This window comes from Phallusia mammillata, chromosome 1 (genome assembly GCF_965637545.1).
Source record: "Phallusia mammillata chromosome 1, kaPhaMamm4.hap1.1, whole genome shotgun sequence".
NCBI classification, from domain to species: domain Eukaryota; kingdom Metazoa; phylum Chordata; class Ascidiacea; order Phlebobranchia; family Ascidiidae; genus Phallusia; species Phallusia mammillata.
The window spans coordinates 30,430,200-30,457,150 of record NC_137252.1 but is presented as its reverse complement, the minus strand read 5'-3'; the positions used below and the strand labels follow the sequence as shown (position 1 = coordinate 30,457,150).

The 26,951-nt window shown below is 38.3% G+C and overlaps 5 protein-coding genes across 6 annotated transcripts; 4 read left to right on the top strand and 1 right to left on the bottom strand.

Annotated features, from left to right (window-relative positions):
• Positions 1 to 102: 102 nt before the first annotated feature.
• Positions 103 to 5,899, top strand: LOC145210916 (crystal protein-like). Its single transcript, XM_080080011.1, has 10 exons — positions 103 to 386; positions 829 to 949; positions 1,187 to 1,397; positions 1,989 to 2,125; positions 2,554 to 2,750; positions 3,100 to 3,358; positions 3,885 to 4,036; positions 4,523 to 4,690; positions 5,024 to 5,168; positions 5,585 to 5,899. The coding sequence occupies exons 1-10, from the start codon at positions 103 to 105 to the stop codon at positions 5,897 to 5,899; spliced, it is 1,989 nt and encodes a 662-aa protein (XP_079936137.1).
• A 3,694-nt stretch (positions 5,900 to 9,593) lies between these two features.
• LOC145210900 (betaine--homocysteine S-methyltransferase 1-like) lies at positions 9,594 to 12,506 on the top strand. Its single transcript, XM_080080010.1, has 5 exons — positions 9,594 to 9,866; positions 10,177 to 10,374; positions 10,721 to 10,883; positions 11,601 to 11,774; positions 12,316 to 12,506. The coding sequence occupies exons 1-5, from the start codon at positions 9,594 to 9,596 to the stop codon at positions 12,504 to 12,506; spliced, it is 999 nt and encodes a 332-aa protein (XP_079936136.1).
• Positions 12,507 to 17,067: 4,561 nt separating this feature from the next.
• Positions 17,068 to 18,711, top strand: LOC145209160 (protein hunchback-like). The gene is made up of 3 exons (XM_080079419.1): positions 17,068 to 17,362; positions 17,657 to 17,777; positions 17,839 to 18,711. Exons 1-3 carry the CDS (start codon positions 17,179 to 17,181, stop codon positions 18,251 to 18,253), a joined length of 720 nt encoding a protein of 239 aa, XP_079935545.1. The 5' UTR covers positions 17,068 to 17,178; the 3' UTR covers positions 18,254 to 18,711.
• A 560-nt stretch (positions 18,712 to 19,271) lies between these two features.
• Positions 19,272 to 21,796, top strand: LOC145209159 (zinc finger and BTB domain-containing protein 41-like). Its single transcript, XM_080079418.1, has 3 exons — positions 19,272 to 20,533; positions 20,925 to 21,045; positions 21,108 to 21,796. The coding sequence occupies exons 1-3, from the start codon at positions 20,326 to 20,328 to the stop codon at positions 21,520 to 21,522; spliced, it is 744 nt and encodes a 247-aa protein (XP_079935544.1). The 5' UTR covers positions 19,272 to 20,325; the 3' UTR covers positions 21,523 to 21,796.
• Positions 21,797 to 23,925: 2,129 nt separating this feature from the next.
• On the bottom strand, positions 23,926 to 26,931 carry LOC145209148 (uncharacterized). Of its 2 annotated transcripts, XM_080079400.1 has the most exons (4): positions 26,607 to 26,931; positions 26,417 to 26,537; positions 25,803 to 25,913; positions 23,926 to 25,464 (listed from the first exon to the last, which is right to left on the bottom strand). In XM_080079400.1, exons 1-4 carry the CDS (start codon positions 26,830 to 26,832, stop codon positions 24,594 to 24,596), a joined length of 1,329 nt encoding a protein of 442 aa, XP_079935526.1. In that variant the 5' UTR covers positions 26,833 to 26,931; the 3' UTR covers positions 23,926 to 24,593. The 2 variants fall into 2 exon arrangements, with proteins under 2 accessions (XP_079935526.1, XP_079935527.1); XM_080079401.1 differs by lacking the exon at positions 25,803 to 25,913.
• Positions 26,932 to 26,951: the final 20 nt, after the last annotated feature.

Here is a 26,951-nt window from a genome sequence, read left to right as displayed (position 1 = left end):
CAATTAAACAACGCTTTGATGTATTTCATCTTAGTTTCTATATCTCTCCTATCAAGGTTCAACTAAAATTGTATAAAAAAACTGTGTTAGGAAGTATCAAAAATGCGAGGAAAAGTAATTTGGATTGGGATATCACTATTGGTCGCTTATTGTCGTGCAAGCACACAGACGTCTTCCGAAGTTTTAGATGTTATTCATACGGTAGCAAAACGGCAAGGTCCCACTGATCACAGACCTTTGGCTACAAGTTACACCAACGATGGCAGTGGTGATGCCCCTAAACCGACGGTTATGATCACACAGGGAAAGGTCTACGGAATGACTTATCCGGAAAGTCACATATTTTACGCCATTCCATACGCGAAACCTCCAGTCTACGAACTAAGGTGATGCGGCGATTTTAACGGTAATGTTTGTAAGAAAATGGGTAAGGAGTAATATTGCTTTTTTTCGTAGGCTAACATTGATGAAAAAATCTGAACTATAGCGTAATAACCAAACCATTTGTAGTCATAGATCAAGTTAGGAAATTAAGTTACATCAAGCAAGCGACTCGTTAAAAATACATAGCTCTCAGAAAACTTGTGTATGCTAAAATACATTGCAAAAAATCTTGTTTTTGTTAATAGTGCAATGCTGTACACAGCATCACAAAAGAAACATCAGATATGTCAATTTTACTGTAGTAACAAAACTCATCCTATATATTATAATATATTCTGGAACCGTAGTAGCATAAAAATTAGAGTCCAGTTTAGAATATTTCTGACAACGTTTGGGTGCAATGAATTAACCGTCAATGACAAAAAAAACCTGGTAACATAACAGGTGGATGCCTACGCAAGAAGCTCTCAATTTCTCAGACGGTATGTTCGATGCATCGGTGGAAACTCACATAGCATGCGAACAAGTTTATGCAGCCTGCGAAGAAGGTGTTTGCGACAATGATGTATGAAACTGTTTTACTTTATTTTTTACAATTAGTTTCTAAATAGACTCTTAAGCTCTGAAATTATAACCTGTGAAGTCGATAAAAGACCCAATTTCAAAAGATCTTTGTATGGTTTAGCATCTGCTGTGTAGTATACTAGGGAAGAATAAAACTGTTTTATATTGTGAAGTGAGGAATTCGTCAATAAAGGTTGGCAACCAATGCATTAACTAATTTCACATATTTCTTCTTCAGCTGAGCGAAGACTGCCTTGTGCTTGATGTTAACGTGCCATTGACGGTTGAACTAAGCGACCCAAATAAGCCACCATCCGCCCAACTGCCAGTCATGATGTATAACCATGGAGGATTTTTCTACGCTGGCTCTGGGACGACGCCTCAGGACAGCGGAAGATATTTAAGCAACGCTACCAACGCTATTATCGTCACAGTTAATTCACGAATCGGTACGTTGTAGACATTGGATTATTTTGAGTATTTTTAATTAATTTAAGCAGTAAATTATTTTTATGCAGTAAACGTTGGTTGTTAAACTGCTTTTGGTGCAATATTTTTAACTTTTTTTTTCACGGGGTTCGAACCCAGGATTCTCCCGGGGACGAATCCCGATCAGGTTTTTTTATGTCTGTATGGGTCAAGCGCGCCATGCATTCCTTGTACTGTACACTTTAATGGCGGTTAACGTTGAATGTTCCCGGCGTTACAAAAACACACAGAAAACAAATAGTGCACAGATTAAAACCGCTGCCATAATAAGGTGCAAATCGCCAAGCCAATAAACTGGAACATCACCAGGTTACTAAATTAAAGAAAAAACGTCGAGACAAGTTTATTTCGCCTGGTGAGAATCGCATTGCCACACAATTGCAAATCATCAAGACCAAAATAAATGTGCAACGGTATACCATCATAGGCACAATTTATAGATTGGGGCTAAACGTGTTGCATCTATGTCAAATAACACTAAAAGAATCAAAACTAAACAATGGTTTTCCAATTCACGGGTTTAGCAAACAAGTCATCACTGCTTTTTTCAGGGCCATTTGGCTTTCTCTACTACAAGGACAACACAACCAACACAACCTTTGACGGTAACCAAGGGTTAGAAGATCAGAGAATGGCGTTAAAATGGATACAAACTAATATCGCGAGCTTTGGAGGAGACCCCAATAAGGTATGATATCCTTCAATGGTGAAATCCGTAAGAGAAAACAAAAATACGGATTGGACAGACTACGCTTTTTTTATTCAAGCGACAGAGTCGTATTTGTGGCTGTACCTTGTTAATTTTGAAGTTTAGCGTTTATAGTCAAACAAAAGAAACTCAAGGTTCAAATTTCGTTTAGCGTTTTCATTAAGGAAAAACTTTTTTACAATTTTTTTAACATTAATAATAAGTTATTTAAGACCGTTTTTAGAATGACACTGCAAAAGATTCAACTCTGTGTTACACACTTCCTCTCGCCATATTTGAAGATTCCTCTTGTAGGCTACTCAGCTCTTAACACTTTGTGTTAATCTATTGGGCAATTTTAGTTGAAAATTTCTATTTGCTAAACAAAACAAACTTATTTTGCTTTACCCCACTGTCCTTGTATTTAGGTCACAATATTTGGCGAGAGCTCAGGTGCGCAAGCAACAATGTTTCACGTCCTATCGCGCAAGAGTGAGCCATATTTCGTCAGGGTTATCATGGAAAGCAACCCGGCTGTGTTCAAATATCCTGATCAACAAGGAGCACTTAGAATCACCAACTATCTCATGGACGCAGTGAACTGCTCCGACATTGAATGTTTAAAGTCAGTTAAGTTACTTTAAATTTAAGTTGGCCTAATTAACTTTTGTACAGTTTTAAGTTCAGCAAAGTGTAAATTAGGCATGTATAAAAGCAATGGTTACAAAACTCTCTGCTGAAGAAAGATTGGAAAAAAATCGCTGATTAAAGTTGTTTAATCCGATAAATGAAATTAATACTTCAGTAGCTAATTATTATCTTGATTACAAAATCAAAAAATAACGTAAAGAGTTTAAGGCGTGTCTTTGAGTAAATGTATCTGCTGTATGGATATATTTTTGGCAACGATGAATTGCCATCATAGTGAGAGCGATTTGGACCTATTCTTTAACAAATTTTGTATTATTTCATAGGACCATGAACGCTACAGTGATCGCTGAAAAGCGAAACGCAGTAATTGGGGAAGCCCTTAAAGACGGGGACGTTTGGGGGGCAGTGGAACCCTATAGACCTATGATTGACGGCGTCGAGTTTCAGGATCAACCTTTAAATCTGTTCCAAACTGGAAATTGGTTGACAAACAAACGTATGATTATTGGCACCAACCATCAAGAACTTGCATTTGTCTACAGTGTGTTCGAAAACCGTAGCATCAACCAACTTGAATTCAAGGTAGTATAAAATTTAAGAGAATCCTTACGATTTATATTTTAAAATTTATCTACGACTGATAGAGACTTTCAAAAAAGGGTTGAATTGAATGAAAAGCGTAATAATGGCAAACTATTGTAAAAACATATGGCCTATCAACCTACAAACAGTTTTCATCTAAGCAGGCCCCTATGTTTAGCGAGCTTGCAATCTTTCAAAATACGCCAACTAAAATTGCGTCAACTTTAATGGTTTTAAAACCTTATCGTTTTTCCCAGGACACTCCTGACAATATGCCAGTAATTCATTGTCAGGCTGGTAACGGAAGCAACATGACAACCCATCGGAACTTAAATGATAATGAAACGCTATTCTGTTGTGGTAGTTTTTCTTTGTGTTAAAAAAACATTTTGGGGACGTCATAAACAAATTGATTGATGTTGACGAATTCATTCTGCAAAACTACCAAATACTCTCGTCTATATTATAAACCCTATTTTGTAAAAAATCTGTTTGACCAAATATACCTAAAAATGTTTTGATTTAGAAATTCAACCAGTTTATGCTGGGAGATGAGATTGGGGACATGGTTTCCGACCAATATTTGCAGTACGTCACAGACGAATACAACACAACTACCGTGCTGGGAGTAGAACTGACAGATATGTGGTTTACTTGTCCTACCAGAGCACTAGCAAGGTTTTTTATCTTCACTTTTTTGAACAACCGTAAACAAGCGCTTCTTAACTTTTTTGTTGCCATTATGTCTAAAAACATCCAGAGGAGTTTCATTTACCCCTTTTTGCTGTGATATCACAAATGTCGTCATAAAAATCCATTTTTGTTTAAAATAGCATTAGTTGAAGTAAAAGCATTACTATACAATTCAAGGTCCGACGACAGTATTATTGTCTAATTATACTCTCGAGGCAGCGACGGTTTTAATTTAGAAAAACATAGTATACTTGTTAGGAATGTATTTAAATAAGATGCTAATAATGCTTTAAAAAGATATGTAAGCACTTTTTATAAAACATTCTTTTATTAATTTGAATTTCTACCACTTTCAATTTTGTTACAAATAATATCAACATAAAATCTTAAATATTTTGCAAAAGAATGTCATAAACAATTCTTAGTGTAACAGAAGTGACATGTCGGACTATAATTATTCGTTTTCCCCAGGTTTGCAAGCAACACCTATAATGGAACAGATGGTGTATATTTATACGACAATGCTTACCCTATGGGCGGTCCAGGGTGCTACGCTGTGATGACCAACCCAGCCGTGTGCGGTTATTCCTTTCACAGCTCAGAACTACCATTTGTATTTAAAACAGGTCCAAGCTACGGGTAACTTACGTTGTTGATTCGAGTTTGTTTTAGTATATTTACGTTTCCATTACATTGGTAGAGATAATTTTAAAATTTGTTTAAATAGCACCAACCGATTTTGTAAGAATACTCGAATCAAATTTTTTGGGCAACCTAGGCCAAATACCATACTTACGAATCTACTAATAAAAAAATACCCGAAAAAAACTGGAGATTTCGAGTCTCGTAACTTTGCAGAAACAGGACAGCACAAATAATTCCCAAAACTTGTTATGGCACTTCTAGATTTATAATTATATCTTACCCTTCAATTGGGTTAATTTGCAATAACTCTTGACTTGTGAAATGTAGAATGACCTTCACTGAAAATGACACGCTGGTATCAGACATGTTCAGCGAATATTGGGGAAACTTCGCACATTTTGGGGATCCTTCAAGTATTTCGTCATCCAACAACGCTTCCACCGCATGGCCAACGTATCAAGTAGTGCAAGGCGTAAGTATAAGTAGCTGCACGTCAGGTTGATGTTGCGTGTGCCTATTTGCGACATCCACTTTTCTGCCTAGTCCAGAGCTATACCAAACCCTGTCAGTACCTCTGGGCGTTGTGTAGAGTTCTTTCAATTCAACGCACCAGATAAACGTTTCTGGCAAAAACAATCAAAGATAACTTTAATTTCTTTCAAAAAGGCACACAGTAAGACTCTTTTGTTCACATAAGGTCTACAACAAAGCAATTCGCTCTCGAAAACCACTAGAATAAACATAAATACATAACAGGGACCGGCTCTCAAGCGTTCATGCATATTACGGCACACTCATAGTTAAGCATAGTACGCCAGGCCTGTTGAGGCGTCAAACCAAGTCAAGCAAGTTACCCATGCATTTTATAAAAACAAAGTTTACATTTAGGAAAACATGAAACAGTGGAGCAACATATACATCGCGGCACCGCAAAGTTCGGTCGAGTTTGACTACCGCAAGGAAATGTGCGATTTTTGGGATTCAACGGGCTTCTATGTAAACATTACCAACTCAACGACGGATCCACCTACTACTACAACCACCAACACTATATCCACAACCACCATCACAACAACAACCACAACGGCTCCCACAACAAGCCCTACAACAAGTGCAGGACAAAAAGCTACACCTCTAGCACCGTTGAGCGCACTTTTTGTTTGGTATTCACTGTTCATTTGGAGCCGCAACATTTTATTGTAAATTATGTCAAACGTTTGTACCATGTTTGTGCTAAGAGAATGTATTTTCTGTATGCTTGATGTACACAACGGATTTCGCACAAAACCAGACCTAGCATGTGGCAATGTTACATACAGGCAAAATTTTCGTGCTTAACTTTGATGATACTTTCTTATTTCTTTTAATTTTGAAAAGTTTTTGTATTTAGCAAATAAAGTAACCTATGTGTGTGATACATGTTTGTGACTAAGAGTCTACTTTGTACCAAAAGTATGACCACACACGGCAAAGTTATAAAGAAATTGCAAAACTTTTAATTTGTGAAATCTCACCTTGGTTTATGATATCAGCAGCATACTTTTGCAATATAATTCCATTCAGTTCAATACTCAAGTAAATCATTGTTTCCTCATAAAAGGCATTCAAGTTTGTGCTCAATTTGAATAGCACAGACTGGGCGCGCGAGGTTGCCTTTGGCGCGCATATTGCCCCGTAGTATCAACTGCAAACAAATGGCTCTGTTTAATGAGGTAAATTAGCTCAGCACAAATTCTCAATTCAGTTTAAGTGGCAATGTTGCAGACAATTGCAGCAACTAGATCGTATCTTGTGCTACAAATAATCAAATCACTGCAAAAGTTTGTGCTTTCAAAAAATCTGTGGTAAAAGAAAACACTTGTCCGATCCATAAGTAGTTATCTCTGAAGATTTTGCATGACTTATCCAGTGTATAAATCAGTTTCCAGCTAATTGCATGCAGATTGCATTGCATAGTCCTACTTTCATTGACAAATGGAAGAATATCAACAGCACAGCACCCTTAAATCAAACCAAATGAAAAGCGAGGTTGGTCACGCTTTAAGTACTGCGACAAAATCACTCATGCGTGCAGTCACCGCATTAGCAGGATAAAAAAGCATTTCGTTTGGACGAAGCGAAAAACACGCCTGACGCCTAATCAACATTTTCCCACGAGAAACTTGTCTTGAGAACGAGATAACTTAAAGCTACAGGCAGAAAATTACAAAACACAGTCCAGTTCGCGTTTTATTAAAATCACATGAGGATTCTTTAATTTGATATTTTTGAATGACCTTCTTATTGGGCGCAATTTAGTCAGACTATAATTATCCGAAAAAGGACTAACACATAATATTTTAAATGTTTTTGGTATTTTATAGCGTAACTGCATAAATTTTATTTCGTTCCAATCAGACTAAGTAGTTGTTCAAGGTTAAACTGGTTAAAAGTTGACTTCGCTATGGTTGCAAACGTGGATACGTCTGCTTAAATTTAATAGAATTCTTTGTTTGTGCAATGGAACTTTTGCTTATGGCAGCAATTTTACACTTTTGTTTTGTTCGTTTCTTTAAGGCAGGGGTGGGCAAACTTTTCAGTGCAAGGGCCGCATTCAAAAGTTCTTAATGTCAGGGGGCCGCATAGTATTTTACCAACGGCCCCCAATTGCTTGCTTGTTTTTTTTTAATATAACTGGTGTAAAGAATTAGGTTTGTATCCTATATATACCATTTAAAGTCGCCTAAAATGCTCAGATCAAAAATTTCTTACTTGACGCATAAGTTTAGCTAAACGGAGCTAACTGTTTATGACGTCATAATCTATGTTGTGACGATTGCGGTGCCTGTTCTTTCGCATTGTTTGCACACAATAAGCAGATAAAAAGCCTGGCGCAATTGGTTACTAGGCTGGTAATCTTTTTTTCCAGTCTTACGAAATCTGTTTTTAGCAGTTTCAAAATCAAAATATTTGGCAAAATAATTTAGTTACGTCACCGCCGCCAGCACGTGTATTTTTTGACATACATGGTCACCGCCTCACAAACTCGTCTCCGCGGCCGCATGTAGCCGTACGGCCGCAAGTTGTGCCCCCCTGATTTTGCCCAAAATATTAACGGAGTATATTTTCAGCTATGTGCAAATACGTTAGTTGTCACTGAAATTATTGGACAAATATTGGTTGAAACGCCACAATTTCAAATGTTTCAAAATAAACAAGCATTTGTTGCAACATATAGGCTACACCACGTCTTTTTGTCAAGAAATTATTGCGCCAACATTAATGTGTTAACGATTCTAAAGCCGTGTTTAATGTCCGTTTGCAAAGTATTGCAACGACCTAAACTTGATCCAATGTGATAAAAGTTTTGGCGTCAACAGTGCAAAATGGGCTGTTTGAAAACGTGAATCGCTTTTACTTTTATTTACCTTTATCGAACGAAGAAATTTTGTCAAGTGACGATTTGCAAAATAACGTGGCAGACACAACCGGCTATAAAGCACGTAAAAAGTGTCTGTGTTTAGTTCCAAAGTATGGTACGGGTACAGATATTGCACATGGTATAGGTATCGGCAAGTCGCAACCCCGGTATTTTTTAAAACTCGTCGGCTGTGCTCATAATACTATTCAGTGTTACTAACATTCTCTTTAAAATTCACTAACATTTGGCGGGCCGCATGAACTCCTTTGCCGGGCCGCATGCGGCCCGCGGGCCGTAGTTTGCCCACCCCTGCTTTAAGGTTTGGATCACAATGTAATGTTTTTCAGTAGGTAAAAGGTTAAAACTGTTTTTTTTTCGATAGTCGTAAGGAGATGTGTAAGTAAGGAGATGTGTATAACGGCACTTTCTTGTTAGCTTTGGCAAGAGCAAACAGAAGTTTAAACGCCTCGTCATGCCGGTGTAAACACAAGTGAAGGCTACGTGGCGACTTATTCCTTGTAATACGCACCTTTAATCGGTAGGTAAACGTTACGTGGCAACTTGTAAAACACAGCCATATTTCAGATCAACTATTGCTTTTTGAAGCTATCATTTCGGTCAAACATCAGCAGTTCAGATATAATGGTCAAGATAGCACAGTATAAATATGGCAACGCACATGCCTTGCCGTATGTCCATCTGGTATATCACACGAGGAGTAGTGTAGTTTTGTTGACTTTTTACCGGCTATAGCTGTTACAAGCAACGATCGCAATTCTGCACTTACAAAAACTCACAGCAATGCAACGAAGCAAATGAGGTGAACTTTGATTAGGCTTTAAAAAGTAGGTGTTAAAAAACAATATTAAAGCATTATATGTATGACTAGCATTAAGGAGGACATTCTAAGCAAAAATCGAGATTTCAAGTTCACCGGATAATTTATTAATTTTGCACAAACAAAATTTGTTAGGTTCAAAGTTCTTAGATAAGTCAACACCGTTACAATTAAGCAAACAAGTTCAGCAACTTTTGGGCAACGAACGCGCTTCATACCTCAGACACATTAATGTGTGCCGATAGGCCTGTCTAATTTGCAGTTGTGATTAAAACGAATGAAATATTGTGTAGCAGAATGCAGAGGGTTTTGTATTGTGACCTATCATACCCATGGCAATGAGTATTTGATTAGAAAACCGAACGTGTGCAATACGATTTTACATTATTCAAGCTTTTTGAAAGCTATTTTTGTGATCAAGCTACTTTTCAAGTCTGTAAGTAATCTATAGTAATAAGCTTATTATTTCGGGGTAAATTGCAAGTTTTTTATTTTCTAGGAAGTAAATGCCAAAGAGTGCTAATTCATCTGAGTGCTATGTTTAGTTAAAGCATTAAACTTAAATAGTTAAAAACCATCAAGTTTAAAATGGTTTTGTGGGAGCGATGTGTTTCTGTTCACCACATATTTGCACATAGGTCTCGTCAATAGTAACAAATATGAGTAAAACTGCAAGGTCAAGCATTCTAGATTTGCTTGCGGCTGGTCCAGTAATAGGCGATGGTAGCTTGATAGCCGTTTTGGAGAAAAGAGGCTACGTTAGAGCTGGATATTGGACACCAGAGGCGGTAGTGACGCACCCCGATGCTGTAAAGAATTTGCTGAAGGAATATTTGTGGGCCGGAGCCGACGTGATTCAGACACCTTCGTTTTATTCTCACGATGGGCGATTGAATCTACTCAACGAAAAAGGCAAACTAGTGGACGTTACTGTAAGTAGAAATATATGTTAAATCATTGTTTGGTTTCAAGTGTTTCAATTGGAAAAACAGTATTTTTATGACAGTTTGTTTGATTTAAACCATTTTTGCTTAAGGATCACCACTAAGTAGAATCCACTTTAAAACGCTTCCAAAACACAACCAAATCAAAATTTATGTTTAATATGCCACTGTTTATATTTAAAACACTATTATTTAAACACAAATACACCAGCATGTTTTTGCCGTCGAGTGTAATCTTTTCGCTTACCACTAAGGGGACGCATGGCACATCATAACCTTTTTCGTTTTCGCACTCCAGGCAGCACAAATCAACGAAGCAGCTTGCAAGATGGCCAGAGAGGTTGCAGATGAGGGGAATGCCCTGGTTTGTGCCGGATTTTCTCCAGGAATCTCATTCCAACAAAATATTGGAGAAGAGGCTGCGCGAAGGGAGTTTGAGTCGCAAGCGAAAACTTTTAAAGAGCATGAAGCGGACATTGATTTTTATCTCGGAGAGGTAAATTGAACGTATTTAATATTAAGCGACTGAAGTGGTTTGATTTCTGGATTGTTTGACCTAAAAAAATTACATGGTACCTGGTCAGGCCAAAAGGATGTGGGTTCTGGTCCCATTTTGACCAATTATGTATGACAGAGCTAAAACTTTGAAGACTTTCAAACCAAATAAATAAAAAACTAATCGAAATTGACCCAAAATAAGTTTAAAATTGATGAACTGCAATAAGACAATAAGTATGATTGGACCCAAGCCTTGTTCCTGAAAACTCCAAGCACATGAACGATTACAAATTTAGAATTTTGTCGTTTTAAATATTAACTGGATAACCGGGATAAATTTTCAGTTTTTTGGTTACGTGGAAGAACTGGAGCAGTGTGTAGATGTGATGAAGACCTTGAAGAAGCCAGTTGCTTGCTCGATGAAGATCGGAGCAATGGGAGATTATAGTGGCGTGACGTTAGAAGAATGTGCCGTAAAGATGGCTAACACTGGAGCTGATATGATAGGTAGAATAATGGTTGGTACTTTGCAGTAGGTGGGATCAGTGGTGGGATTCAAATCTTTTGTCAGCCGATTCGCTGATCTCATAAAACCAGTGATGGTATTCAAGTTTGTATTGGTGGGATTCCAATTTTTGTCATGCTAAACGGTTTGCTGATCTCATAAAATTTCGTGAGACGGTTCTACAAAACCGGTGCGAATCGGCTGAATCCACCATTGGGTGGGATACTGGTTGCCCGTATTGAAAGAAGGCTAGTCAGAATGGGAGTTGAGGCCGTCTTTGCGGGTCGGGCTCGGGCTTAAGTGCAAATAAAAGTGACTCGTTTGGGCCTGACTTTACACTCAGCATCATTTGTTCCACAAAACTTTCACGCCCTCGGGCTTTGGTTAAAAAATATTCGGGCTTATAGTGTCGGGTTTAGGCCTGCTAACTAGTATGGGCTTAATAATGATCTGACTCTAGGCGTATAAAGTCAACTCGATGTTTTAAATAATTTTTAAAAAGACGGTTCCTGAAGCCTAAAGGTAAAGTCCTCTCGCTATATTTATGTGGTGGGTCATGTTTGCCTGAATTGCAAATATAATCTTAGCAAATTGAAAAAGTTTAGAAACGGTTTTGATGTGGCCAGGCAGCAAAAATCGCCAAACGTAATAAAAAGAATCTTGGATTTGGAAAATATCCCACTTTCTTACTTTGCACTTACACCGTTTTGTATTGCAAGGGTTGAACTGCTATTTCGACATCAACACCAGTTTGAAATCGATGAAACGTATCAAGAAAGCACTCGACGCTGAAGGACTTTCTCCTTATCTTATGTGCCAGCCTGTTGCCTGGATGTGTCCGGAGGCAGAAAACAACATCAAAGGAGTTCACGCACTTCCGGAAGCTCCATTAGGTACAAAAACTTCCTTTGGTGCTATCTGCAAACACTTTTACCTTTCGTGTTATATGCACAAATTTTTATATTTGGTGTTGTGAAACTTTGGTTTGCAATTTCTGATCTGTGTATTTGCTGCAAGCCAGTAGACTACTCTGGCGTAGGCAGCCGAAGCCAAATAGTTTTTGCCCAATACCATGTTTTGCTAACGCTAGGCGTCGTTTTTTGTATTTTTGCGCGTGTTTAGCTTTGTTGACTTATTTTATGTCTGCATGAACATAAATAGGCTATATTTTGACTTCAACCCACAACTCGGTGACAATGACAAAGGTCATTTTTGGCAGTTTATGTATAGTTGTTTGATAGTATATTCATGATAAGACACGAAACCACACGGAATGAAAGTATCTCAATACACAACAAAATTTTGGGTACGCCAATGTCTGGCGATGCCACACAAAAACTCATGAAACATTTTGGTTTTAAAACGTACCAGACGATATTTTCAAAATGTTTGCATGGATGGTTTGATAAATCACAAAAATGATATTTTCTATAGGTCTTGATGCTCGTGTGATGACCAGGTTTGAAGCTCACGCCTTCGCCAGGTCTGCATATGAAATTGGTGTCAACTACATTGGGGGTTGTTGCGGCTGCGAATCGCATCACATCAGGGCGTTTGCACAAGAGGTAAATGGAGATTTTACACAATTTATTTTTCAAAGACAGATAAAACTACAGGTTAGGTGACACAGCTTTAAAATTACAATTTCGTTAGAGGATATTTAATTATATGCCATTGTTGTGGAAAAGCCCGATCCTTTTCAGGGTTAACTTTTTAGTAGAGCTATTAACACAGGAACTGACACTATAGGTTTGCTAATTTACGGTAGGTGGCGCAACGGAGTATTGGCGTTTAAAATGGCAATTGTGCAGTCAGCAATCGCAAAAGTCTGTGTTACATTACGCCACCTAACGGAAATTAACATACCTATGGTAGGAGATCCGGTGTTTGCAAATCCACCTAACTTTTTATGGAAACGACTGAATTGAAGCTATGTGGGACAGCCAATACTACCAATCTGACATTTTGCTTCAAAAATTTTCCATTTTGTATTTTGTTCTTCGTGGAGATTCCCGGGCCCAACTTTTCATCTTTACTATTATTTGATATTGCTTATTGCAGCTACAACAGGAAAGGGGAAGAACTCCTCCTGTGAGTACAATTTCCCCTCCGGTTTTCAGTTATCTGGGAGAAAGCGGTTGGAAGCCGTCGAGAGTAAAGTAAGGACCACGTTAATGTTAAATATCAAGAAACGGCATCAACTAAGTAAAAACTCACGGTCGAAAGTAGGCTATGGTTTCTTTCCCAACTTTAAGGTATTACAAGCCCTTGCTTTAAACGGAAATCGTTGTTAAGCTTTGAGACTCCTGTTTCAAGTCCCAGGCTATGTTACCTTTTTAGACTTTAAGCAAACTGTTTAAGGAGCTTTACCGAAATACGCGTAATCCAGCATAGCCGAAGCTGTTCTTGCGCTATAAAAACACAAATGTTTACAGAGCAAATCGTGAACATTGGATGAATCTCAAAGTGGGATCAGGACGACCTTTCAACAGCCCTTGTACCGTGCCAGAAAGTTTTGGGTACCAGAAGAAATAAGTTCTTTCAATTTCAATTGACAATAATTATGTCTCCTAAGTGATCAATTTCGTTCTTATGGTCAATGTGTGTATTGTGCAAAATTTGTGTTACCATAATCACCGGTGATTGAAAATACAGCAGCACGTATACGTTATAGCCTATGTCGTGATTCGTGAAAGCAATTATTTTGTAAGTATTGCCTATTTCCTACGCGGTTCTATGACATTATTTTAGTACAATATTTTCATCTAATGATTTGAAAAGACATTCACTTTCAGATGCTGGTTTTTGATGAAAAATGTTAACTTTTTATTCAGTCGAGTTTATGCACCACAGAATAGGGAAAACCTTTACCTGTGAGTGCATGGTCCTTGCTAGATTTAAAAAGACCACACGATAGGGAACTTTTGTTTCAGTAACAAAAATAAAAATAACCCTCAAATCTGTGTAATATTGGTGCCAATAAATACAACACAAATCTGCAATTACATCCCTAATCCTATGTTCAAAGTGCAAACACAGTTCGTATTGGTTGGTTTGAACAACTGACTTTCCTTGCACCTAAATTGAAAATAAACGCACACACAACTTGCACGCACTGAAGTGTGAAATAATAACACGGTAATCAAAATAAGTTATCTATGATCAAACTGGGAGGGCGTCTATGTGTGTTTTATATCATAGACTTTGCACAAGCCCAGGTGAGAACACACACCAAAAAGGAACGCCAACATGCGCACATGCCGTGCTCGTCACAGGAAAGCTGTATAACACGCCCCAAGGCATACATTTGTATTACAAAGTACACATTCGCCAAAACAAGCATGCAAATAAAAAACACAGGCATCAAGTCAGCTAAAAGCACAAAAGTAACAACAGCGTGTTTTGTCTCGTTCAAGCAGCGTCCATTATGTGAATAGGGTGCATCTAAAATATACAGGATCATATGGTTCACTTGGATCACTTGGATCGCTTGGATCACTTGGATCGCTTGGATCACTTGGATCACTTGGATCACTTGGATCATTTGGATCACTTGGATCACTTGGATCACTTGGACCACTTGGATCGCTTGGTGCACCTATTTCACTTGGTGCGCCTTCACATCGCTTGGTGCACCTTTATATCGCTTGGTGCACCTTTATATCGCTTGGTGCACCTTTATATCGCTTGGTGTGCCTTAATATCGCTTGGTGCGCCTTCACATCGCTTGGTGTAGCTTTATATCACTTGGTGCACCTTTATATCGCTTGGTGCACGTTTATACAACTACGTGCACCTTTATATCGCTTGGTGCACCATTATATCGCTTGGTGCACCTTTATATCGCTTGGTGCACCTTTATATCGCTTGGTGTGCCTTAATATCGCTTGGTGCGCCTTCACATCGCTTGGTGCACCATTATATCGCTTGGTGTACCTTTATATCGCTTGGTGCACGTTTATACAACTACGTGCACCTTTATATCGCTTGGTGCACCATTATATCGCTTGGTGCACCTTTATATCGCTTGGTGCACCTTTATATCGCTTGGTGTGCCTTAATATCGCTTGGTGCGCCTTCACATCGCTTGGTGCACCATTATATCGCTTGGTGTACCTTTATATCGCTTGGTGCACCTTTATATCACTTGGTGTGCCTTTTAGATCGCTTGGTGCGCCTTCACATCGCTTGGTGCAACTTTATATCGCTTGGTGCACGTTTATACCACTTGAAACTTCGTATTACTTGGTACACATTTATATCGAAATAAATAATCACATTCACATGGACCGCTGGCTGCCTTTTTCGTCTAGTACGATTTGCATTTTACGGCACCATTTATATGAACGAATTTTTTTTTGTAAAATAAACCCCCATGCATTTAGGATGAGCTGATGCAAACAAATATTAAGTTACGATTTAAAAGACGAAAATTACACGAACACATCTGGTTATATGCAAGCCTTTTTTCTTTAGTGCTTCATTTTTTTGGTGTGATGTTTTCTTTTCCTATCTTTTTGACCTCGCTTTTCCCTGCACCCGCCGAGGGCAGACGTGTAAGAAGGGAATTATCAGTGGACGATTGGTGTTTTTGGGGTGTTTGTTTTGTTTTATTCAGTCTAAATTTTGAAAAATTAAGCAAATATTGAAGCTTCTCCGAATCGGACTTGTTAGACCATTCATTGATCGGTATAGCAAAATGCTCATAACCTGGCGCCAGATGAAAGGGTCCAAGGTTAACCATCGCTTTTGTTATTTCTTTATACTGAACTTTCACCACGCCATAGATCTGATCGATGAGTTTGGGGATCTTTTGTTGTTTCCAGCCTGATTTGCATTTGAGGACATGATTAAGGGATTCGCTGTTGTTGTTTGTCCAAAATTTCCAATTAGTGGTATTTTTCTCCATTGCGATTCTTTTGCTGTTTCTAAACATCTTACTAAATATGGCCTAGCCAAAGGTTGATCATTGCATATTTCGAGAATTTCTGCACATTTAACGTCAAATTCATCCTCAGTGGTGGATTTGATTAGGTCGCCGTACATTTGTAACAAACTGTTGCGACGTTTTTCTTCAGCGCCCACTTTATCGCGAAAGAATCGCGTCACGTCATCCTTTAGATCAGGGGCGGGCAACATACGGCCCGCGGGCCGGATCCGGCCCGCGACGGGATTTTGAGCGGCCCGCAGACAGTTTCAGGTCTTACATGATAATGTGGCCCGCGGCCACAATCTGCCGCAATCCCCCACTACTTACTTACTGTCTCAAATTATAGTTGTAACGGACAGTAACGCTCCCCAATAGCAAAAAACTTTCCCGCCGTTGTTACCATTGCACCATACATGGGCGCCGCCACGTAGGGGCAAGAGGGGGCACTTGCCAAGTACTTCATTTTCCCATGTCAGGCCCACCGACTGGAGAAGTTGCCCGCCCCTGCTTTAGATGTTCATTGCATAGAACATGATTACAGCCCGTAAAGGCACAAGTTGCTGCTTTATGCATGGCTTTCTCGTCGTCCGAACCCAAAATTAGGTTGTCAAAATCATCATCTAAAAACACACTTAAATTTCCAAAAAAGTCAAAGAACGCTTGATCCAAATGCTTAAATGTCGTAACAGTGACGAAAATGGGACCCAATTTAAACGTGCACCAAGTGATATAAAGGTGCACCTAGTCGTATAAACGTGCACCAAGCCATAAAGGTGCACCAAACGATATAAAGGTGCACCAAGCGATGTGAAGGCGCACCAAGCAATATAAAGGTGCACCAAGCGATATAATGGTGCACCAAGCGATGTGAAGGCGCACCAAGCGATATAAAGGTGCACCAAGCGATATAAAGGTGCACCAAGCGGTATCAAGGTGCACCAAGCGATATAAAGGTGCACCAAGCGATCCAAGTGATCCAAGCGATCCTGTATATTTTAGATGCACCGTGTGAATAGGGTATTTTACGTTGTAACCAGATGTGTTCAACCTAAAGTCAAAGTTATTAAGTGAGCCATGAACTTAAGATTGCAAAAGGCTAGGTTTTGTTTTTTTTCTACGTCGGTTAAGTTTTAGTTTCCATGTTTGCTTTTAAGGTGTATGTGCTCTTGAGTTTATGATTAAAAATGAAAAAAATGGTTTTGAAAACAGTCATGTGAGAACCTGTTGTATGAGAAATTGTGTTAAACCAGCATGTTTATTTTTCTGTACAATAAGCATTTACAGGTCTGTAAACTTTTTCTTGATTACAATTTGTGTAAAACAGTGCAACCATTGTGATAAAAGAACTTTTTTAATTAACTTGCTTCATGATGGATGCTGATCAAATTGGAGTGGAATCTGTTCCAACAATTCAAAAGATCCAGTTTGGATCAGATGCTTTAACTCTGCTTAACTCATTTCGAAAGAAACCTAAAACAGAGTTTTGTCCACATTGTAGCTACAAAACAACAAGAAGAGGCCACTTGGCGCTTCATTTGACGAAACACTCCGGTCAGTACTGAAAGGTAGTTTTTGGTACAAATAAAGATATGCTCTAAACCAGTGATTCTCAAACACGGCTCTCAGGGCCGCATGCGGCTCCCAACTGCTTATCTTGTGGCTACCACAAAACCTCATAAAACCACCATAGATTGCTATTTTAGCTTTCAAGTTAATAATCTTTAGTGATTTTCTCAAGGTTTTGTTTTTTTTGCGGCTCCCTCCACACCTACAAAACTACCATTTGGCTCAGACAATAAAAAAGTTGGGAACCACTGTTCTAAACTATTTGTATTTTGTTGTTAGATGAGCGCCCATACGAGTGTGTTATATGCAAGAAGAAATTCAAGCTCAAGCATCATCTAACACAACATGTTTTGTCACACTCAGAATTTGAACACCATAAATGTACACTTTGCGACTATAGGTAATCACTAATCACACTGTTTGTGTTACAAAATTCTGTTAAAGATTGTTTTTTTCCACAGAACTGGTAGTAGTGTAAACATGGAAAAGCATAAAGTCAGGAAACACTTTACCGAACTATATGAAAATGGATCAGGTAAACTATCTTTAACAACCACCGAGTCTGAAAACAACAACCTTGAAGGGATAAACACATTTGAGGAGCAAGGACTAAATTTTAGTGTGCCAGATCCCAGTACACCAACAATAACAAGTTTTCAAGATTCTACGGCTTCATCTGTTTTCCATTCAAACATGGAAAGAAAGACATTGACATGTAAGCATTGTGAAATTGTTTTTCCAGACAATGTAATGTATGGTTTGCATATTGGATGTCATTCAGTGGCCAATGTGTATCAGTGTAACATATGTGGGTTGGAATGTCGTGATAAATATGATTTTATGTATCATTTAACCATTGGGACACACCAGAGCTGATACTGCATTGTAATAACGATTTGTTCACCATTATCTGGTCAAAAAGTTGTGGTACTGTAGAACTCTTCAGTTTTATTGCATTCCAAAGGCAACAGAAGTTTCTGCATCTGTCAAAAAAGCACAAATGGTTTCAAAATTCTATCAGATTGCCTTACTATATGTGTTTGTTTCTCTTACAAAACAGAAGTCATTTATGTAGATCTCTTCAGTTTTATTGCATTCTAACGGCAAAGAAAGTTTCTGCATCTGTCAAAAAAGCACAAATGGTTTCGAAATTCTATCAGATTGCCTTACCATATGTGTTTGTTTCTCTTACCAAACAGAAATCATTTTGTTGCCAGCCAGTATTTCAAATCACTGGTTTTTATCAATCTATTCTAAATTTACAATGTTTTGTTTAATGTTGTTTTATAAAATTAGCTTTCATAAGTTGATAATAAAGCATAGTTTTTAATATATTTTCATGCAATTATTTTAGTACAGTATTTCATTTAAACATTGAAAATAATATTTATAAATAAGTCTTGTATTTCTGACCTCATTAACACGTGAAAGAACAAACAAATATTTAGGGGTAAAGGGTTGAAAATGAATATATACAATTTCAAGTTACAAATACTTTAAAATACGCTGCATTGTACCAATCAAAAAAGTATGAAACTCCAGAATCATCTGCTATAGCAAGTGTAGCCGTTTTAAAAATTTCAGGTTTTGGGGGCTGTGGGTGAACCGAGGGATCGAATGGGGTCAAAATTCACATGGACCATCTTTAGACCAATATCTATAATGTGTGTAAATTTGAAAAAGTTTGAACCATTTTTTGTTGACCAAAACATGGGAACAAATCCGCATTAAAAATTTCACGTTTTAAGGGGCTGTGGGTAAACAGAGGGATCAAATGGGGTCAAAATCCACATGGACCATCTTTAGACCGATATCTATAATGTGTGTAAATTTGAAAAAGTTTGAACCGTTCTTTGTTGACCAAAACGTGGGAACAAATCCGCGTTAGACGAAAAAATATATATAGACAAAAACAATATTGTTTTTGTCTATATATTTTTTTCCTTCAGGGAAGGGGACCCATAATTAGTGACTTTCACTTTCAGTACAGAAATTCTGTGTTTTGATAAAAAAAAATGGGAAAAGATAGGGAAAACCTCCACCTGTGAATGCATGTTTCCTGTCAGCCCTCAAGAGGGCCACACCAAAGGAACTTTTGTTAAAGAAACAAACCCAAACAAGCATTAAATGTGTATTATATTCATGCCAATATATACAACAAAAATGTGCAATTACATCGCTATGTTCAAAGTGCAAACACAGTTCGTATCAGTTGCTTTGAACAAATGACTTTCCTGGCTACCCAAATAGAGAATAAACACACACACACACAACTTGCACGCACTGAAGTCATAACACGCGTATCAAACTGGGAGCACACGAGCCTACGTGAGAACACACAAAAAAAGAACGCCTCACATGCGCACATTCCGTGCTTGACACATAAAGCTGTATGACACGCCCCACAGCATGTTAAGCACAAAAGTCAGCACACATTCGCCAGAACAGGCATACCAATAAAACATACACGCACCAAAGCCAGCAGAAAAGGTAGTTTTCATTTAGGCAGAACGCACAAAAGCAGCATGTTTTATATCGTTCGCGTAGCGCTATTTTGTGCATGGTGTCATTCACAATCACAACCAGAGTTTCCCAACAGAAGAAAGAGTTACTTGCTATATCACGTTTGCAGTCATTGTGTTTCACAGTCAAAGCACGTATTTTGGAAAAGTAAACAACATGTGAGCCGTGCGAACTTAGATTGCGAAAAGTAAAGTTTTGTTTAGTTGATGTTTGAAAGTTAGTTTTAAGGTATAAAAAGTTTTGAAAACAATTGTGTGAGCAGTTATATTGTGAGCACCTGTTGTATAAGAAATTGTGTTGAGCCAGCATGTTTGATTTTCTCTACAATCCATTATAGATGAGCACAAAATTTTCGTGATCACAACTTCTGGAAAAGTGCACCAGTTGTGATTAATCAACTTGAACTTTTTTGATTAACTTGCTTCATGATGGATGCTGCTGTGGATACTGATCAAGATGAAGTGGAATTTATTCCAATAACTCAATCCCAGCAACCAACACTGCAAAAGATTCAATATAGATCAACTCTGCTTAACTCATTTCGAAAGAAACCTATAACACACTTTTGCCCACATTGTAGCTATAAAACATCAAGAAGAGGTGGCATGAGGATTCATTTGAAGAAACACACAGGTCAGTACTGAAAGGTAGTATATGGTACAAATATATGTATGCCCTAAACTAGGGGTGTGCAACCTGCGGCCCTTTATTAAAGGTTGTGCGGCCTGCAGAGACCCTTGGATCTCGAATGTCCTGACAAACGACTATGTCCAACTATTATATATTTTTGAGCAATTAAGATTAATGCGTCAGATGCTATTTTTCTGCGACCTGGCATGTGTGGCTAGAATCAAATGCGAATTTAACTTGTAGTTATGCATATTTGGTAAATAACAAAGAAAAATCACTTTGTGTTATACACAGGTGGGGCCCGCGATCTAATTTTGGCAATCATATTTGGCCCCACAGCAACAAAGGTTGCACACCCCTGCCCTGCCCTAAACTATTTGTATTTTGTTGTTAGATGAGCGACCATATGAGTGTGTTATATGCAAGAAGAAGTACAAGCTCAAGCATCATCTAACACAACATGTTTTGACACACTCAGAATTTGAACACCATAAATGTACACTTTGCGACTATAGGTAATCACTAATCACACTGTTTGTGTTACAAAATTCTGTTAAAGATTGTTTTTTTTTTGCAGAACCGGCAGTACTGTAAACATGGAAAGGCATAAGATCAGGAAACACCCTACTGAACTATTTGAAAATGCATCGGGTGAACTATCTTTACCAACTGCCGAGTCTGAAAACAACAACCCTGATGTGATAAACTCATTCGAGGAGCAAGGACTTAATTTTAGTCTGCCAGACACCAGTACACCAACGATAACAAGTTTTCAAGATTCAACGGCTTCATCTGTTTTCCATTCAAACATGGAAACAAAGAAATTGACATGCAAACATTGTGAAATTGTATTCCCAGACAATGTGATGTATGGTTTGCATATTGGATGTCATTCGGTAGCCAATGTGTATCAGTGTAACATATGTGGGTTGGAATGTCGCGATAAATATGACTTTATGTATCATTTAACCATTGGGACACACCAGAGCTGATACTGCATTGCAATCTGTCCATAGAAACACAAAAGGTTTTGAAATTCTATCAGATTGCCTTACATATGTCTTTGTTTCTCTTACCAAAAAGTCATTTTGTTGTTGGCCAATATTTTGATTCACTGGTTTTCATCAATTTTACAATATTTTGTTTATTGTTTTTTTATAGAAGTAATTTCCATCTGTTGATATTGAGGCATGGTCTATTTAATGCTATTGTTAGCATTTCATTTTTAAATAAAAAATGGTATATATATATTTAAAAAATGTTTGTGTGAAACTTAATATCTGAAATGCTGTTTTTTGAAAAGTTTTTTTTTAAAACTTGATAACAGAAATGAAAAAAAAAAATGAAAAATTTTACGGAAACAGCATCAGAAAGCATATTTTATGCATCTAAACAATTTAACCCATGTACTAGGCTGTATTACATGTACTGGCTTTACATTGCAAACACCGATGCACCGCAGTGAATGACTCTGCCTATTACCAAAAATGGTATCAAAATGCCAATCCATTCAAAACGCAAGTATCTTGCTTCCATCTCGATAATCATAAAGCCAGCCACAAACTCCACATCCGATGGGGCAGCACCAATCTACAATACACTCCCCACCCAGTCTATCTCGGAGTCACTTTGGACAGGACACTTTCTTACAAAGTGCACCTGGAGAAATTGAAAAAGAAGATAGCTGCCCGTAATAACCTACTGCGGAAGCTCGCTAACTCGACATGGGGAGCGGACCAACACACCTTGAAACAAGCAGCTGTAGCTATATGTTATTCAACTGCTGAATACTGTGCACCAGTGTGGGCTCGATCTTGCCACACAAGGACCATCGACACAGAGCTCAACCGGACATGCAGGGTTATTACCGGTACCCTCCACGCAACACCACTCAGCACCCTCTATTGCATGGCTACAATCGCCCCTCCACACATCCGTAGAGACATTGCCACAAGGAAAGAACGCCGCAAACAGTCCTTGGATACCCGACATCCTTTTGTACAACCACGAGACTGTTCAATCGAGACTGAAATCCCGAAAGAGCTTTATCAGAATCCCCACTCTGGAACACAACAATGCAGCAGCCGCTAGATTAGAAAAATGGACAAGCGAAGTTGACCTAGCTCAATACCCCGCCATTCCAGACCCTTCGGAATCACTCCAAAAGAAACCTACCTTGACAAGAATGGACTGGTGCTCCCTAAATAGGGCTCGCTGCCGTGTTGGGCGCACCAAAGCAAACCTCCACAAATGGGGCTTCGTGCAAGATGCATATTGTGAATGTGGCCTAGAAACTCAAACGATGGACCATATATTATCCCGCTGCCCTCTTGGCCCAGCATGCTCTGACCAATCTTTAAGGGACATCACGGAAGAGGCCCTCACCTGGCTCCAGCACTGGCGTGACAAGCTATGATGATGACCGCGTTAACGTCAAAGTTGGCACTTTTTGTGTACCAAATTGTCCTAGGTTGCACAAAATGCAACATGTTATCACATAGCAGGCAGTTTTAATGGACATAAACATATTTCATGCCAAAATTACGGACTTTCGAAAGCACCGATGGTTAGAGCTAATCAGGGTGGGATTGAAGTATTTGCCATAATCTGTTCTTATTTGACCTTGTTTGGGGCTTATTCTCACTTTACGCACACATAACGGTGTTTATCACCACCTCAAAAAGATCATTTGCTGAAAATTGCCACCACGTACAACACACTTCAGTTGCAACATGCGCGCTTCAGTATGTGTGTTTTGCTAAACACATTTCTGTAGCGCAGTGGTTCTCAAACTTTTTTTTGTTGCGACGCCTCTGGAAAAGTTTTGTGGACTTGCGACGCACTAGCAAATAAAGGTTATTGGGGAAAATTATTATTAAAGTTGTGATTATTGATACAACAACAAAAAGCCACGAAACAGAACTATTTTGCGACGCCCTTGGAAAATTGAAACCACGCACAGTTTGAGAACTACTGCTGTAGCGTACACGGCTGGTGCATTGGCAACGTATGATATGAAAACTGACTGTTTCATCCAAAAAGTCATGAACTACGTAAAACTTCAAAATATTGCAAACGATGTCTACGTTGCCATAACGACAAACACTTCTTTCCAAGGCATGCAGTGAAATAAATTTTCTAGGATCCATTTCATTACCGGTAAAGATTCTTCGACCAAATATTCGATTTTCGCCTAAATTGTACGAAATCAGTATCGGATCGTTTTGGAAAAAACAAACAAGAAGACATTACCTGTCATGATTTTGGTAAGTAAAACTTCGCTTCCAAAAAGAGTAGGAAAGACAGATGGAATAATCCGTGACAGAATCATATGGCTATGGCAGAATGGAAAGTTGTTTCTGTCTGTGTACCTTTGCAAACTTTTAAAACTGGAACGAAGTTGGTAAAAGTGCTATTGTATCGAGAAATAAACCATTGCCCAAGTTGCAAATAGTATGACATGTACAGCGTTAATTTTTATCACAGGCAAAGTTAATACTGTACACATTTAATACTTCAATAAATGAACAATACTATGGCTAGCAACAAAAAAGGTAAGAGCAGTTTCACATTTTCACTACATATTACAGACCATAAAATAATTTCATTGAAGAGTGTTCTACCCTAGAAATACATAGTAGGCCAGATATAATTCATGATCATCATTTAGGATGATGCTACCAAGATCTTGAATGGTAGAACTAGAAGTCATTTCCAAAACCAAAAAACAGTACTCCATTTGTAAGGACATACAAAAGGCACACGATGGTTACAAGACACAACCATTGTGGCAGTGAATGTGGAAATAAAGGTCAAATTACTCTTATTGAAACACAGACACAACATGAATACAGAAAATGTTGCCTGATACGATTTAGATCAATATCCTTGTTGATCGGAAAATTGACATTTGGCAAAGCAAAAGTGTTAAACATTATTTTTGAGCATTTTAAGTAGGTAAAATCAGTTCAATCATACAAGAAATGCAATGTCACTCTTTTGTGCAGTGTATAGCATTGTTTGCTATTCTGTTTTGTACATAAGTCTTAAGCAAAACACAAACTTAGTTTTGGTGCTTACCTATTGTGAAATGAAACATAAAGTCATGTTTGTCAAGACATATAGCCCCACAAATGTTACACTGGTATTCATTTGTCACTGAATGACAACCCATGTGTAAACCATACATTATTTTGTCAGGGAATATGATTTGGCAATGTTTGCATTTCCAACAGTTTGATGCAGTCGGTTCTTGGGATTTTGTGACCGGCTCCTTTGACTTCTCTGGTGGTGAGACTGGTGTATCACTAGCATCACTTTCAACAGTACTGTATTTTTGGCGGTTGCAAATATTGGAAGTTCCTGTCTCTGCAGACATTGAAGATTGACTTGGACTGTCAGGGATTTTTCCAGATTGAGACATATCGAATGATCTTTCAGAATTCAACGATTTCCGCTTTTCCCGAGCTTCTGCTAACCCTTCTTTAATGATTGAAACATTTAAAGGAGATGACATTCTTAGGGCATCACTGGCATTGTCATGTCCAAGCATGACACGGAACAGACTGTTGGAGGTATCAGTTTGTCTGGATTCCAGTGGATTTTGGCCTAGAAGTACTGTGTTCTGCTGAAGATAGTTGTCAGGACTTTTTTGCGGCCAGGGTGTTTGGCTCGTGGAAGCTATGTTAAAAGATGTTGGAGATTGAAAAATAGGTGATGCGATTGACCCTTGAAAACTGGGTGTACTTAGTGGTGTGCTCGTTACTGATTGAGATGAGTTTATTCCCTGCTCGGTGAAAGGGTTTACAGCATCATAGTCAGCATGGCTACCAGGTACCATAGTTGGCAAAGTCAGTTTTTCACCACCACGACGCTTTAGTGTGATCCTGTGTTTATTGTACTTGTGTTTTTGCATGTTGCGATTATCAGCGGTCCTGTGTTGAGAACATGTTAATTATATTTTTTACCAACAATATTGTAATTCAAAAAAATATTTAGCACAACAAATTCAGATTCATATTTTGTCACGTAGTTTTGAAGGTAAAAATACCGGTGCATCCAAAATATACAGGATCGCTTGGATCACTTTGATCGCTTGGTGCACCGCTTGGATTGCTTGGTGCACCGCTTGGATCGCTTGGTGCACTGCTTGGTGCACCTTTATATCGCTTGGTGCACCTATATAAGCACCAAAAGTGATATTAAGGTGCACCAAGCGATATAAGGGTACACCAAGCGATATTGAGGTGCACCAAGCGATATAAAGGCACACCTGGTTGTATAAAGGTGCACCAAGTTGTATAAAGGTGCACCAAGCGATCCAAGCGGTGCACCAAGCGATCCAAGCGGTGCACCAAGCGACCCTGTATATTTTAGATGCACCCTAAAAATATAGAACATCACAAAATCATATTTGTTGTTGAAGTTTATAAATCTAAAACCTATACATATTATGAGTTTAGCAAATGTTCCTGTTAATTACAATTACCATATTTCTAACTAAAAGGAATTGTCACATAATAATATTGTTTCCAACAAAAAACTGAGTTACAATTTCGTGTAGGGTGTGAGTGCCGTATTGTAAAATGCCATGAATACATACGATTGATTATGTTTTTGCACCAGTTTAGGATTGTGGTATGGGCTTTGGCCCCCAAGTGTTTTAAATGAGTTGTTAGAATGTTGGACTATTGACTATGGAATTTTAAGGACTTACAACTTCAATAAAACATTTTACCATGAAAGAGGTCTTAAATCTGTTACATTACACTATATGTCAGTGATATTATAATAGTCTAAATATAATCATACAGGTAATCCACAAAGTTTTTTATGTACCACTACAAACACATGTTATGCAGAAGAAAGGTGACCCAGTTGACTTACTTGTAGTTACAAAGGTTGCATTTAAATGGCTTGCTTGTTGAGTGTGTTAAGATGTGATGTTTGAGATGATGTTTCAGCTTAAAGTGTTTGTTGCACAAAGCACATTGCCATGGCCTTTCATCTGAAGGAAAATAAATATATCAAAAATTCAGCACAAACAAATTAAATGGTGATTTAGCATGTACTTTACCAGTGTGGGTTTTCAAATGAATCGAAAGACTGCTTTTCCATGCAGTACTGAAGCTGCACTGCGGGCAGTGATATGATTCCTTTACAGAATGCGTAATTTCTCCACTTCTGGCATCAATGAGAGGAATAGTTGTTGCAGAAGTGAAAACTTGGCCAATCGACAATCCACTCAGCTTAGGTGATGTAGGTTTGGTTTCATTATGACTTGTGTTCATAGTATTCTCCATTTTAGTTTCAAAATTAAACCATTTGTTTTTAAAAGTACCGGTCAGTCTTCAAGGTTCAGTTTTAAGCTATGAATTTACTCAGCTAATTCAACTAACCTAAAGCAAAAGAAAGATTATAA